This window comes from Scleropages formosus, chromosome 5 (genome assembly GCF_900964775.1).
Source record: "Scleropages formosus chromosome 5, fSclFor1.1, whole genome shotgun sequence".
NCBI lineage: Eukaryota > Metazoa > Chordata > Actinopteri > Osteoglossiformes > Osteoglossidae > Scleropages > Scleropages formosus.
Window position 1 is genome coordinate 24184566 of NC_041810.1, and position 15070 is coordinate 24199635.

The window sequence follows — 15070 nt, forward strand, 5'->3', positions numbered from 1 at the left end:
CAGTCATGAAAAGTTTGAAGCCCTGTTTCTGCCCAGTTTCTGACTGGCTAAACGACAAGTTCCCCCAAAGTTCAGGTGAGCGCACCTGTGCACGAAGAGACTTGTAACGACCAGCGTTACCGAGAGTTTGGGTGGGAAACGGGTCTATGGTAAACAGTTAGATTCTGGATAAATGGTAAATAACGTGTTCAACCACTGGGGGAATTCTGGGGTATATAACGGGGTGGCTGTGTTTGGAGAAAACCTGCGGGTGCTAAGCAGGCTGGTTAAAGGTGTAGGTTCAGGAGGAGCTTCTTGGTCTTTTGGTTTGGCTAAGCTCAAAATACAGGCTCCTAAAGAAAAGGGGTCCTTGACTCAAGAGTGTTATTTTTCCCTGTGTGGGTGTTCTAATAAAATGTTCATTATGAATGCTGCATGTGTGTCCTTCCTTGCCCAATCTGAACCCAGAGAGCTGCGTGCCACAGACTATGTGAGGCCTGGGGGGTACCTCCACCGTCAGTCCGTTCAACTGGGTCATACTTATGACATCCACCACTCTTTCTCTCTGTCACACAAACACACCAAGAGGTGTATTTCCCGAAGCTGTGGCTATGAGCCCAGTACACCGGAGCATCTCTTCCCGCCTTCTGAGCTGAGCTGCTTCTCTGCTGGAAGTTTCCCTGAAGGTCACGGCATGCAGATGGAGAACCAAGGACATAAGGGCTGCGGGGACAAGGCCCGGTGGCGGCGACAGCGGACGGGAAGCGATGGACGTCAGTTTTACTCCCCGGCTGATCTCACCCATATCTCCGGGGTCGACCGAAATTCTGTACAACAGAGACACCTGTCCGGTCAGTGAAGTAAATTGGTCACGTGGACAATTCGCAGACCCGCCCCCAGAACAAACTGCTCGCCTTTTCATTTGCACACCGAGCTCCTTACACTCTACACACTTAAACAGCTGGGTGATACACTGCAAGGAGACTGCAGTCCGCTGGCCTTAGAGTCCATCTTTATTAGTGTAGTAAAATAACCAGTGTATTTGTACAATATATATATTAAAAAGAATCTTTGTAAACACGGACACAGAAGTTGTTTGAGGGAGCTAAACGAGAGCTGAGGCCTGAGCGCAGTTTATTCATGGTAATGGTACAAAACAAATTAAACAGTGCAATTTGGTTATGGAACGTAGTTAAGGTGTGCCGTCTACATGATACCGCGGAAGCACAGTACAGTGTACTGAAGTACAGTACGTACAGTATCGCACACCAGGGTGCGCGTTCTCAACGACTCCCCCCATCCCGGTAAAACCTGCACTGCGGCTGTGCTACACGCCAACCAACCTTGCCTGGACGTTGGCTTTAGTCGCTACATTACTTATTGTCATTGGATAGCATGGTTTTCAGGACACGCCTTAAAGGACCTTTCTCTTCTCCAATTCGTCACGAGGCACGTATGAATGTGACGTAAGCAACAGTTTGGGTGATGCGGCAAATAAATGTTAGGTTGAGAAGTGACGTAGGCCACAGCAAATAGATTCTTCTCTGTAGCTGTGAAGTAGTTGGGCGCATTTGGTCCAGTTTCTGAATTTCGGAGGAAACGTTGGAAGTTTGTTTGTTTGTTTTTTTTTATTTTATTTTTATTTTAAATTTTCATTTTTCTTGTATGGAGACAAAAGAAGCCGGAAAGCTGAAGTAGTCCGGGTGAAGGTACGGTTTTTACGATCATCGGGACTCGGCTCCGTCGTGCAAGCTCAGCTGCCTAAAATGGCCGGGGTTTTCCTTTATGTTCGGCTGCGACCCAGCAAATGGCGGCGCAGCGACGAGGCGCGCGGATCCTCTCGTGCCGAATCACAAGCTGTTTGGGGCATCGAACCGACTTTTCTGTGGTAGAGAATATTATATAGCGTGAGGGTTTACGCCGGGTTGGTGTCGTCGATCAATAATCTAACGCGATCAGACGAGGGGGTGGTGGTGGTGGTGGTGGTGGAGGGAAATCAGAATAACTTATTAAAGGAAGGACGATTCAAACTCAAAATGTTAGTGGTTGTGTCCGACCGGGCTCAGCTGGATGTTTTCCTCACAATCAATCGGACGTCATCTCGAGACCCGTACCCGTTTTCCGTCCGTGTATCTATCGATATGTCTGTTTTCGACGTCCACACGATTTCCATTTTTTCGTTGAACTGTGACGTGATTTAGTGGAACACCGTATTCAATACGACGTGGATCGATTGAGAAAAACGTCTCAATAATTCTTCACTTTTCTTCTTCGCGAGACGGTTTGTAAGTAAACCCCGACGTTTCTCTGCCATCTGCGTCGCGCAAACTAGTACGGTGGCTCTTCCTTCGTTATGTTCTCTTAAAATATACAAACAGTTTTTTCGATTGGCGATGGGAACCGTTTTGACTGTGTGTGTTCAGAGGAATCCTCGCCCAGTTGTCTGTGCGGGGTCCACGAATCGACGTCGATGTATCACGTGACTCGCTGTTGCGGCGCTCCTGGGCGGAAGTGGGAGTACTTGTAAACGTTTCCTACCTGGAGCACGTTGGAAAGTGGTGGGGTGGGGCCGAGTACCATTAAGTGTCCTTTTCTGTTTACCTGTGCCATGCTTTTCGGCTCTTCTACCCCCGTCGATCGTCGATTCTATTGACCCTTAGACTAAGTCTCCACAGTTGGATTTGTCCCTCTGTTTTCTATTGTCCGTGTTTTCTAGTCGTCCTCAGTTTGATGTCGGGTTGCCTGGAGCTGTGCCCAAAGAGGGTAGCAGGTGTTTACACTTGAAGTACCCAAATTTGAATCCCTCCTCTGTAGTACCATTACAATAGGTCCTTGAATTGGTAAATTTAAAAAATTAGTCTGTGTATGTAAATGGGTAAAATTGTAAGTTGGTCTGGGGGGGGGGGGGTGAGCATCTCCTAAATAAATGCAACCGTATTCTGTAGAGACTATGTTCTCTTTGGACACACGTTCTTTAATGGAAACCTGTGTGTGTTGTCTCATTTGTTGAAATTGAGACTGATGGCTATTCTGTAACACAATTTTAAGTATTCATCACACTAAAAAATATTAGCTATTTAGTGTAAGTGCTTTGCTTGAATACAACAGCAGGAGATTTGAACTTGAGATCTTTGAGTGAAAGCCAGCAGCTATAACTACAGACACATTTTGCCTGTAACAGGAATTGGGCTTCCAGTGGAACGAGAGGAGAGTTCCATTTTGAAAGTGTGTGTCTAGTCCTGTCTTGCTTGTCTGATGTAGAGCTACTGTTTTGTTCATTTCTCATTTGGTTAGAGCTACTGCCTTTGGACCCGAAGGTCACGGCTTTTATTCACACCTCTGGCTGTAGTACTCTTGAGTAGGGTACTTGCCTTAAATTGCTCCAGTAAAATTACAGAGCTGTATAAATGGGTAAATAATTGTGAGTACTTTAAAAGTGTCAGCTAAATGAATAAATGTAATGTAAACACTTCATTCAGTCTGTTTACTGTTTTCAACTATAAGTGTAGTGGCTGCCAGAAAAGATAGCTACATGTCAGATATCAGCTAGGTGGTGATATACAGATGGTTTTTACAATGACTATCCGTAAACATTGTCTGACATATTAAAACATTTTTTTTTGCTTCTGCAGCTCAGTTTTCCCAACCCTGCCCTTTGGATTTTATTCTTTTTGAGGATTCTTCGTTGTCAAGCCGCCAAAGTGGAGAGTGTGATTGCAGAAGGGGGTGCTTCTCGTTTCAGGTGTGTGTTCTGCATAGGCTTGCTAGCAGCTGCCTGTGTTACTACAGTGGTGACACTTGAATCCTGCCATGCCTTCCTCATCAGAGGGTCTCCTGACAACCCATCAATGTATCTAGCTGTGTGTGTCATGTACAGTATTTGCTCTCTGGTGCTTTGTAAATCCAGTGTGCGTGATTACAACACTCTACTGTTGCTTTGCCTATTCCATGGCAGAGTGTTTCTATAGCCCCTTTGTTTAGGAAAGGCATGGTCTTTGATTCCATAACACCTCTCGAAATGAAGAAAACACTGTTGTAAGTTGAAGTGTTCAAGATAATTGACTGACTGATTATGCAAGGTGATGTGTAAGGACCCTGTGTGCTCAAGGTTCCCAGTGTGGAAGAAGTTTCCTCATAGTGTGTGCTCCTGCTGCCCCAGTTCCTGTATTAATTGATATGGCTGTACAGTTCTGTTCAGGTGGTCTTCAAAACATGCTTCACACTTCATAGGAACATGTTGGAGGCAAACAATTGATTCCAAAACACAGGAGGACCTCACTCTGCTTGTATTCTTCAGATGCATTGTTCTGCTAATCTGCATTAACCTCAGCATGGACCGGGAATCACTGTTAATTGTGGAGTTATAAAGAATTCACTGCTTAAGTGGGTGAAGCTCTCGCTCCCTAAAAGGCAACAGTGTCTGACCCCCCCCAGGGAATTTGAAGTTGATTTTCTTCCTCTTACAGTCTCACCTTTTTCCTCCCCCCTCCCTGTTTTGCGTGCAGTGCTTCTTCGGGCGGAGGAGGAGGTAGGGGTGCACCTCAGCACTATCCCAAGACTGTCGGCAACAGGTAGGTCATGATGCTGCTTCGGTTGTTTTGCTTATGCTTAAGTGCAGCAGTGCATCCAAGACCTCTCCTTGGACCTGCTATAATCACAGCAGCAGTTGTCAAGACCTCATTTAACAAAAATAATTGATGGGATACAAAACTGTATGGCTAGGTGGTCATTTAATTCTGTGTAACAGATGCAGATGCATTTTCCTGAAACCCAGTAAAAAGGTTATTGGCTTCTAGTATTTCCAAAAAACTAGCTAAGCCCAACCCCTAGGTATTTGTTTTAAAGGATAGAATGTCATCTATAAAGTGCATTTAGGTTTAGCATGATTAAATGCATCCTCTAAAGTAAATGAATGGTCAAGTATAAGGAGGATGTGGTTACAGCCTATTTATATTTGTTTAGGTGTGAATCTTTATGTTCACATGTCACTTGTTCCCTCTTTAGCGAGTTCCTGGGGACTGCCCCAGGGCCTAGCGTTCAGAGATGGGTTCCTTCACGAAGCACTAGACGAGATGTCAACTCCTCCAATGAAAAAGAACAACATGATGCAATCTTTAGGAAAGTAAGAGGGTATGTATCTCTTTAACTTGGCTGTATTTCTTGGTTGTGTTGAACACTGGAGTGACACAGATTAGCCTGTTTCACAGTGCTGTATCATTTCAGCAGGCCTGAGTCCAGATAAAAGGAAGGTCTTTTTATAAGGTATTTCACCTTGGTCTTCCTGTGAAATTGAACCTGTAAATAAGACTTTTTTTTTTTTTTTTTTCCTCTCTTCCCCCCCCCCCCCCCATCTTCCCCAGCATACTTAATAAGCTCACTCCTGAAAAGTTTGACAAGCTATGCCTTGAGCTCCTGAATGTGGGCGTAGATTCTAAACTCATCCTAAAAGGAGTCATCTTGCTGGTAACTCTTAGTTTTATTTCTACTTTATCAGGTTTTTAAAATATTAAGTAAAACAAACGAAGCACATCTGTGAATTCATGGCAAACGTTTGTGTTTTCTGGGATAATAGCCATTAAAGCATTGTTTTTGTCTGCTGCAAATGCATCCAACTGCTTTATGATCCCATTAATTGGCAACCTTTTATTTCTCCAATCAGATTGTAGACAAGGCACTAGAAGAGCCCAAATATAGCTGTCTATATGCTCAGCTATGTCTGCGTTTGGCAGAAGATGCACCAAACTTTGATGGCCCTTCACCAGAGATCCAAGCACCACAAAAGCAGAGCACGGTAATTTCCCTTCAACCCAAAGCTAGTCAACACAAGATATCTGCTTTTGAAAAACAGATTGAATCAGTTGGGAATTCTGTTGCATCCTACTGGGACTCTTAATCCTATAGATCAGTCTGATGTTTGCAGTCAAATATGGAGCAGTGCTTCTGGTCCTGCCTCCTACACTCCCTGTCTCCTTCATTTGCTGACATGATTCCAACTCCAGACTTTTTCTCTCAGACCTTCAGGAGACTTCTGATATCCAAGCTTCAAGATGAATTTGAGAACCGTACTAGAAATGTTGAAGGTTAGTAAAGGCACATTGCCCTTTGTTTTCAGCAAAGTCAGATGTAATTAAAGATTAATAACTTATTTGCTCCCTCTCCCAGTCTATGAAAAACACGACAACCCTCTCACTTCTGAAGAGGAGGAGCAACGTGCCATTGCTAAGATCAAGATGCTGGGCAACATCAAATTCATTGGGGAACTTGGAAAACTTGACCTTATCCATGAATCTATCCTTCATAAGTGCATCAAAACAGTGAGTTCCAAAATCTCTGATGGGATTTTGATTGCATGTTTCACTTTTCACAGCATTAACTGATCTGGCTGATTTGCTTTTGTTATTGATGCAAGTGTACAGGACCCAAAGGCTTCTGAAATTACTTGTCTTTATAGCTTTTGGAAAAGAAGAAGAGAGTCCAGCTCAAGGATATGGGAGAAGACCTGGAGTGCCTCTGTCAGATAATGAGAACAGTGGGACCTAGATTAGACCATGAAAAAGCCAAGGTGTGTCAGATGTGCCTGCCTTGCTCAGTTGTAGCCTGAACTTGATGCCCATTTGAGTCTTCTGGGTTCACCTTACAGCTTTCTATCATATACAAACAATATAATATATGAAATTTTGCTTTTGTTCTCACCTTGCTGCTTTCTTTCTCTAGTCTTTAATGGATCAGTACTTTGGCCGTATGAGATCCTTAATGGGCAACAAGGACTTGCCAGCAAGGATTCGTTTCCTGCTGCAGGATACTGTGGAGCTGCGAGAAAATGGCTGGGTTCCTCGCAAAGCTTTCATTGACAATGGACCAAAGACGATTAACCAGATTCGTCAAGAGGCAGTAAAAGTGATTATATTTCACTTTAAACAGCTTCATTCCTGCAGTTAAAGCAAAGAATTTAAGGATCTTGTTGGACTGCCAGGGTCATTTTCCAATTGTTTGTCCTCTCCAGGATTTGGGTGTTTTTATTCCACAAATGATGACACAAGGAATGAGACCCGATTTCTTCATGGATGGGTCCTTCATGCCTAGCAGGATGAAGCTTGACAGGGAAGGTCTTGGGGGATTGGCTGACATGTTTGGACAGATGCCAGGTGTGTCTGGGTTCCAGCTTCTGTAGGATCTTGTGACTTTATGAACTGGTTGCATAGTTACTCAAGTCACTGCTGCCTGGTATCATTTTGCAGGCAGTGGAATTGGCACCGGTCCTGGAGTCATTCAGGACCGTTTCTCGCCCACCATGGGACGCCACCGATCCAGTCCACTCTTCAATGGACACGGTGGACACATGGCTTCAGTTCCCCAGTCTCAGTTTGAGATTGGGAGCAAGTCTTTCATCAAGTCAATCCAAGTGAGTTTCAGTGGACTGTAATCATCATAGACAGTCTGAGAAGCTGTAGATGGTTTGGAGGTTCAAAAGTTGGTGAGAGTGGTTCAGAGGCTTTTGTTTTTCCTAATTTGGTGCATTGTTTAGGATGAAAGTATTAGGTGGTTTTTACAAATAAGCTGGTTGGGCTGACAAACGGCTCCAATCGTGTAAACTTATTTTCCATTATAGGAAATTCAATGACTTATTTGAAGGAACTATACATACTGCCAGAAGATTGCTGGTTCAGGTCTTAGTGGCTAATTTGATAAGTTTGCTTAAATATCCTTTTAACAAGTGAAACGAATGTGACGCATCATGTCTTCATTTGGGGTATTGTGACATTTTCAGGGACAAAATCAGCATTTCCAGAACCAGAGCCATTTGACCCAGCAAGCAGCTCAGCCCAAGGACATGCCTCCCCGGTTCATAAAGAAAGGCCAGCTCAATGCCGATGAGGTAAGAACTCTTAACTCTCAGTGGGTATGATTCTCCACAAAATGCCCGCTGATTATGAAAAGACGCGTTATTCTGAGGGGAAACGGCTGCCAGTGCTCTTTCTCTTCTTGTCTACCTTTTTTTTTATTTTTTTTTTTTTAAAAAACTCTCCTTCCATCTCACCTCTGTACCTGGTTGGCAATCCAGTGAAAGTCATTATGTTGATATGAGGGCATAAATCCTAACTTGGGTAGAGTCTCCCCACTCCACCCAGCTTCTTAAAATTGTCTCAACTCCCACCTTTCCAGATCAGCCTGAGGCCTGCTCAGTCCTTCCTGCTGAATAAGAACCAAGTGTCAAAACTGCAGCCGCAGATACCAACCATGATTCCCCCGAGTGCTCAGCCTCCTCGCACACAGACACCACCTCTGGTACTGGTAAGAGTGGGACAGTGTCCTTGATTTAGTGACTGGTAAAAGGGATTGTACCTGTGTGCAGGTGGCTAACCTTTTTTTGTTCCCCCTTTGGTATTCTGCTGTTCAGCCACCTCAGCTGGGGCTGAAAACTAATCCACCTCCTATCCAGGAGAAACCTCCAAAGACAAGTAAGAAGCCAGCACCTGCCAAGGAGGAACTGCTCAAAATGACTGTACGTGGACCCCTTTCCTCTGTAAAACTCCAGTCTCGGCAAGTTCAGCCACCTTACCACAGTGGGCTTTTGTCTTCCTGCCATTTACAAGTCTTCATTGCTCTAGGAGACTATCATGACTGAGTACCTGAACAGTAAGAACGTCGAAGAAGCAGTGAGTGCTGTACGAGACATGAAGGCGCCCAAGCACTTCCTTCCCGAGATGCTGAGCAAGATGCTGCTGTGCACCTTGGAGCGGTTGGACGAGGACAAGGAACACGCCAGCACACTCGTTCACATGCTGCGGGCTGAGGGCCTTATCACCGGGGAGAACTTCATGCAGGTCAGAAAAAAAATGTTTTATTACTCTAAAAATGAGTTGAGCATTGTCTGTTTTCTTTGGTTTGTGTCCAGACAGCCTTCTCACATTTTTCCCCAAACATCTACTTCATTTGTTTGTAGGCTTACCTCAGTGTGTTAGATCAGTGTCCCAAGATCGAGGTGGACATCCCTTTGGTGAAGTCATACCTAGCGCAGTTTGCTGCCCGGGCCGTCATCGCAGAGCTTGTGAGCATTACAGAGCTGGCCCATCCTCTGGAGAATGGCACCCACTTCCCTCTTTTTCTGCTGTGCCTGCAGCAGATGGCCAAGCTGAAAGACCGAGAGTGGCTTACAGACCTTTTCCAGCAGAGCAAGGTCAACATGCAGAAGATGCTGCCAGGTAGGGTCCTTCCTGTACAGACCATTTCTTGCTGCCCTTGGGACCTGGAACATCAGCTTTACAGCTCAGTCAAGTGGGACAGTAATGTTGTAGTTGAGTAAAGCTGCTTAGAGTAAAACTTAATATATTAAATCTACTGTAAGTCTAAGGGATAAAATAGAAATGATTGGAAACTGGGTTATAATAGTCACCTGACCCCATGTTTTGGCTCTATGCAGAGATCGACCAGAACAAAGACCGCATGCTGGAGATCCTGGAGGACAAGGGCTTGAGCTTCCTGTTCCCACTGCTGAAGCTAGAGAAGGAGCTGCTGAAGCAGATCAAAGTAGACCCCTCTCCCCAGGCCATCTACAAGTGGATTAAAGACAACATCTCGCCCAAGCTCCACACTGACAGGGGCTTCATCAACATACTGATGACCAGGTATGAGTTTCACCTGTCAGCTGCTGAACTACATGGTCAAATGGCATTAGCCCTACAGTGGCTTATTTCCTTCCTTCCAGCTTCCTGCACTACATCTCCCATGAGATGTGTCTGTCTGAAGCAGACGAACAACTTTCTGCCCCCACAAAGGATCAGCTAGACCAAGAGAAACAGCTGCTCTTGTCCTTCAAGCCTGTGCTACAGAAGTTCCTGCATGACCATGTGGACTTGCAGGTCAGTGCCCTGTATGCTCTACAGGTGCACTGCAATGCCAGTGGCTTCCCCAAAGGTAAGGGGCTCAGTGCAGAGGAAGACCAAGTGGCCTGGGTGGGTTCTGGTGGCTGACAAAACCAATAATGTAGCACACCTTTCTTGTAGGGATGTTGCTGCGCTACTTTGTCAACTTGTATGACATGGAAATAATTGAAGAAGAAGCCTTCCTTGCCTGGAAAGAAGACATTACCCAAGAGTTCCCTGGAAAAGGAAAAGCCCTGTTTCAGGTAGGTGTGCACTGTAGTACAAATGTCTAAGAATGTGAACCTTTTTTGTGTTACAGACAATGCCTGAAATGAATTGGGAGACCATTATTTGAGAAATCCCATGATGAATGTATTATGTTTTTTATGTATTAAGAGGAAAATATGCAAGTGGTGCAAGTTAAGATGCTTCCTGCTTTTAAATCTCCCCATTCTCCAAGGATTTAAAAAAAAAAAAAAACAGGGTGGCACTGTGGAAGAAGTATACAAGCATTTAAGAATTTAAAGAATACCAACGATGGCAGAGCTTTCCTCCCAGTCAACCTCTACAGATTGGTATTGCTGCTCAGTCTTGTATGGTCGAGGTGTGAACGTGGACATTGCAGCCACAATAAGAAGCAACTGTAGGGCCTTAGATCAGGTCCTAGGTTCTTTGGGATGCTTGGATTTTGTGTGTTTACTCAGGGATAATCTTGAACTATGTCCACAGTTAGCAGGAATTATTGGGGTCTTAAATTTTCAGTTTGTGGTGCATCTGTCTTTCAGTGGATTGATTAATCCCTGTAAACTTTGCACGTTACAACCATCTCTACTGAGCTCTTATTTCCTGGGGTCTTGTGAGGATTAAACTAAAGTGACATGGTGTGTTACTTAAGTGTGCAGAGATAGGACCAAACTAAAGAGGGTTCTCACTGTAATATAGAAGGTGAGCTCTCCACTTGCCCATAATGGGACTGTAGATTAGCTATTAACTATTTTACTTCCTGGTTTTTCACATTTTGCTGCCTACAGCTTGTGAATCTGAGCTCTCATACCTCAGCCTGACACTGTTTTATACCTTGATGTGTGCACAGGTAAACCAGTGGCTTACCTGGCTGGAAACGGCTGAAGAGGAGGAGTCTGAGGAAGAGGCCGAATGAGGAACTGTGGGAACTCTGCTATTGCTCCTGTGCACCTCCCCTATGTGTGTACCCAACCACTGCATACATTTGTTACACCATTGTTGGTTTTTCTTTTGAGTCCCCCCCCCCCCCCCCCCTTGGTTCTAAGTTCAAGAGCACACAAGTGGTACCATCTCCTTAAAGAATGGTGTTTGCTGCATGAAACGGTGCATTGCTTGGCCTTGTCCTCACATGCTTCTTTTCACCCAATGGCTGTCCTCTTAGAGATGCACTTTGAGTGTGACCCTGAGCTTGTTGCAATACTTACCCATCACTGATCGCAACTTGAGACTGTAATCATTGGTTCGCTGCAGTAACTATAAATCATACATGCATTTCTACCTCTGAGCACTGGGTTTTAAAATTATTTAACCTGACAACTACAGTATCCTGGGTGCAAGAGCATGAGTCTTAACACCCTGGTTTACCTGTTCAACTTGACTAGAAGGTGATACTTCAAGGTTTAAAGGAAATACCCTTCTTATTGTAGTGTATGGACAGAAGTCAAATTACACCTCTCCCTCCCCACTTACGTGTATCAGACATTGATACTTGAATTTTTTCCTTTATTTTCTCAAAGCACGGTGGGATTTAGATTGAGTGTAACAAGTGGATTTTTAAGCCTGTCTTTTAATGGGTGAATAAAATTAACATGAGAAACTGGATTTTATTTTCCCCTTGTCAACTTGTGACTGTGGTATAACTGCAGCATTTACTCAGGGTGAGCTGTCCCCTCACAGCTTTTGTGTGGGCTCAAATGCAGCACTGTTACCAACACCTGTCTGTCTTCAGTAATTATCGTGGATAGATTGCCAAGATGGTTCAAGTTTCAGGATCTTCTGGGTTGGTTGCTTCACCACATGTTTACATCCCAATAAACAGTCATAGTCATTTGCTTAACATTGCTGTATTTATCATTTAAAGAAACATGACAGTAAAAAGAAAAGTTTGACAAAGTTTCTTGAAATATTTTGCTACTGATATTCTAGTCATGAATCTACACACAAGGGGATCACACTACTTTGCATACAGGACAAAAAGAGATTGAGACTGCCTCCTTAGTCATCAGTGGGGAGCCAGAAGAACTCCACGATTCTCTTCCCCCTTCGGGCCAGGGCTGGGTCCAACACCTCCAAGCCCTTTGGTGACAGCTCGGTGAAGTGGGTGGGGGTGGAGCCAGAGCTCTTGCTGGGAGCACTCACTCGGTACACGGTCCTTAAACATACATGTACATCTATTCTGGCAGCGTAAGGGTTAGAGCCTTGAATTCTATCTACTGCTGCAGTACTCTGGAGCAAGGTATTTACCCAAAATTGCTCCGGCAGCTTCAAGCATGTTCTATGGTTGGTTGCCATGGTAAACTTAACAGTAGCAAGAGCAGTAGCTACAACTCCGATGCTGTGGTCAATACTGCTGCTGTGAACAAGTGTCACTGAGCGTTACCTGTCCAGAGCCCCGCTGGCATCTGTACTCCCAACATCGAAGGTGGAAATGTACACAGGGTCGCCCTCCTGCCAGACAGGGGTTCAACCATTACCCACAGTGCTGCAGGGTGTTATGGCAATGGCTGCTCAAGGGTACAACAGCAAGTCCCTCCTGGGACTCGAAAAGGCAATCGATATTTTTTTCATATTAACAGCTTCAGACGTGAAGCAGCATATAGTCTGGCCGAGACGCCAGTCCATCAGAGGGCAATCATACACACAGAGAGCTACCAGGTCACCTGAAACATGTTTAGGCGCAGAGGAAGCCCAAACAGACTAAGCAAGGATCAGACCTACACCTGAACAGCCCAAGTGTCGAGACAGCAGTGCTACCCACTGCACCACTCTGCCACCTGCAAGACCATCTCTGTGTCGGACGTGAAAGTGTTGTACAAAGTTCTATAAATATGGGACTAGAGCTTTAAACCTACAGTACAAAGATGGTGAGAGTAAACGATTTCCATACCATCACTGATCGTGAAAACCACATGGGGGTCATCATGATTCAAAATCAACTAAACCATTCCTCCCCCACCCTGCCCACAAATCGCTGAACCAGTGGTGTGTTGGAGCTCCACCCAGTGCTGCTGAGAAATGTCCTCGCCCACAGCTTGTGGGATACACTACGGGACACATCGGAGAGCTGCACATGCCGTTTCCTACCGTGAAGTTCCTGGGCGACCCGTCTGGGTTCTTCAACACCTTGATGCGCTGGTCGCTCTCTGCCACGCACAGGAAGTAGCTCCTGATGTTCGCCTGACACTAACAGGAAATGCCCCATAAACGAGTGCCGTCTGAGGGCGTTCATCCAACAGGGAGCGATCGGGTGGCTTACCGCCTTGTTCTGCCTCAAAGATCGCAGCTCCTCCTCGGCTCGTAGTGCCGCCCAAAGGGCCTGATGCTTCTCCTTCCAGACCAAGCGCTCCTCGTCAGCCAACTTCCGCTCCCGCTCCGCATCTCGTTGCCCCCGAGTTGCCCGATCACGCTGGTCCTCAGCTGCCAGGGCCCGATGCCGAGAGCTCTCCTCCCTGCAGGGCAGCGATACGCATACAACTCAGATTGAACAGAAGTCATCGAGGGCAGACGAAGAGCTTTAGACACAGACACAGGACTGCGGACAGACAGCTTGTGCGTCCGACGCCACCATGTTGCTGGCTCACATCCCTCCAGTAGCTCCTACAAACATGATATTCTAACAGCAAATACACAGACGATCATAGCAGATGGTGTTAGACTCATTAACAGAGCTGTCAGGGGATCAGGAGAGAAGTAGCTCTCAAAGAGATGGGCTCGAGACCTTTCTTCAGTGTTGGAGGGATTCAGCAGCTCCGAAGGACACAGGGAGCTCATTCCACCACACTGGGGACAAAACTGAAGCTACGGACTTCGATTTTGGACCCTGGACCACCAAGCAGCCAGAAGTGGAGGAGCTCAGTGCTCCTACTGGGCTGAAAACCCGAACAGACCTGGCTCCAACAAACCTTTGTGCCATGCAGGCCTACAGTCTGACATCTACATCATCTACTGCCCCCACGGTGATACATTTGAGCTCTGCAGCTTATCAGAGGGCGATGAAATCCATCCACTTGTTCGTGCCTATGAAGAATGTAAGTGGTGCTTTGTTGCTGACCACCACTTCTGACACCTCGATGCCAGCAGATCAAGAGAGGTCACGTCTTTTGCAGAGCTTAATTTCTGAAGATGACAAACTCAGAATCCAAAGCAGAGCTTACTCTGCTTTACTGCACCTGTAAACATGCTCATGTGGAAGTCGTGCTCTTTGCACACTGAGAGCTTCACAAGTGTGACGCCCGAGACAAGAGGCAGCAGGAAGATCATCTAGAAACGGTCTTGTGATGTACATAGAAGAACAGCGTTTGACTCTCCATACTTCTCCAGCAGGTTTGCATTTTCTTCGCTCAGCTGCTTCAGGCTCTTCCTCAGCTGGTCCCGGTCCATCTCCAGAGCATGGTTCTCCTCCAGCAGAACCTGCCTCTCAGCGGACGCCCTGTCTGCCTTCAGCTTGGACTCAAAGAGGTTCTTCTCGCTCTGGGCCAGCAGCAGTTGCACGTCTGCGTGCTGTACAGACACAACAGAGCAGCACGTACATCAGCACGCGGCGGAGAAAGGTCAAAGGTCACCGGCGTTGTGATCCCCGAAAGCAGCCTGGGACTCCCTAGTACCCGGCTCTTCAGCTGCTGCAGCTCCTGGTCCAGCTGGACCTTCTCGTTCAGAGTCTGCTCGCGCTCCCTCTGGCTGTCCGACGCTCTGGCCTCCGCCTCGGCCCTTGCGGCGTTCGCCTCCTCGGCTGCCTGTGAGCACAGTGTCGCCCTCTGCTGACTGCTCTGCAGCTTCTGCTTCAGCTGAGAAAGGGAGAGGAAGTGGCGACACACTCAGGTGAACACACACGAGCGAGAAGCTGTTTCGCAGCCGCTCCGACCCGCTATGTCCCCCAGGTACGCAGCACCTGACAAATGAAGTTACTATGAAATGCCCCCTAGTGTTCGCCTCGAGAACTGCACCTGTCTGAAGGTAAATGGCCTTGTGACAGAAATGAGTTTTGT

The 15070-nt window shown here is 46.2% G+C and overlaps 1 protein-coding gene and 1 non-coding gene across 2 annotated transcripts; both read left to right on the forward strand.

The window, feature by feature from the left end:
- Positions 1-1374: 1374 nt before the first annotated feature.
- Positions 1375-11687, forward strand: LOC108942187 (eukaryotic translation initiation factor 4 gamma 2-like). Its single transcript, XM_018765332.2, has 22 exons — positions 1375-1445; positions 1541-1688; positions 3612-3721; positions 4485-4550; positions 4984-5109; positions 5340-5442; positions 5639-5770; positions 5993-6059; positions 6142-6293; positions 6431-6541; positions 6694-6876; positions 6983-7124; positions 7218-7381; positions 7748-7855; positions 8143-8271; positions 8378-8482; positions 8589-8804; positions 8924-9182; positions 9401-9605; positions 9686-9894; positions 9984-10105; positions 10936-11687. Exons 1-22 carry the CDS (start codon positions 1375-1377, stop codon positions 10999-11001), a joined length of 2994 nt encoding a protein of 997 aa, XP_018620848.1. The 3' UTR covers positions 11002-11687.
- LOC114910615 (small nucleolar RNA SNORD97) lies at positions 7897-8070 on the forward strand. Its single transcript, XR_003797731.1, has one exon. It is a non-coding gene; the product is annotated as a small nucleolar RNA SNORD97 (small nucleolar RNA).
- Positions 11688-15070: the final 3383 nt, after the last annotated feature.

What these genes read in the sequence shown, in the direction of transcription:
- LOC108942187 (XM_018765332.2), top strand. Translation starts at nt 1,375, where the DNA reads ATGGTTTTCAGGACACGCCTTAAAGGACCTTTCTCTTCTCCAATTCGT. An exon ending in AGGAACTGCTCAAAATGACT is followed by an intron (nt 8,483 to 8,588) that starts GTACGTGGACCC and finishes TCATTGCTCTAG; the next exon opens with GAGACTATCATGACTGAGTA. An exon ending in TGCCAGTGGCTTCCCCAAAG is followed by an intron (nt 9,895 to 9,983) that starts GTAAGGGGCTCA and finishes CCTTTCTTGTAG; the next exon opens with GGATGTTGCTGCGCTACTTT.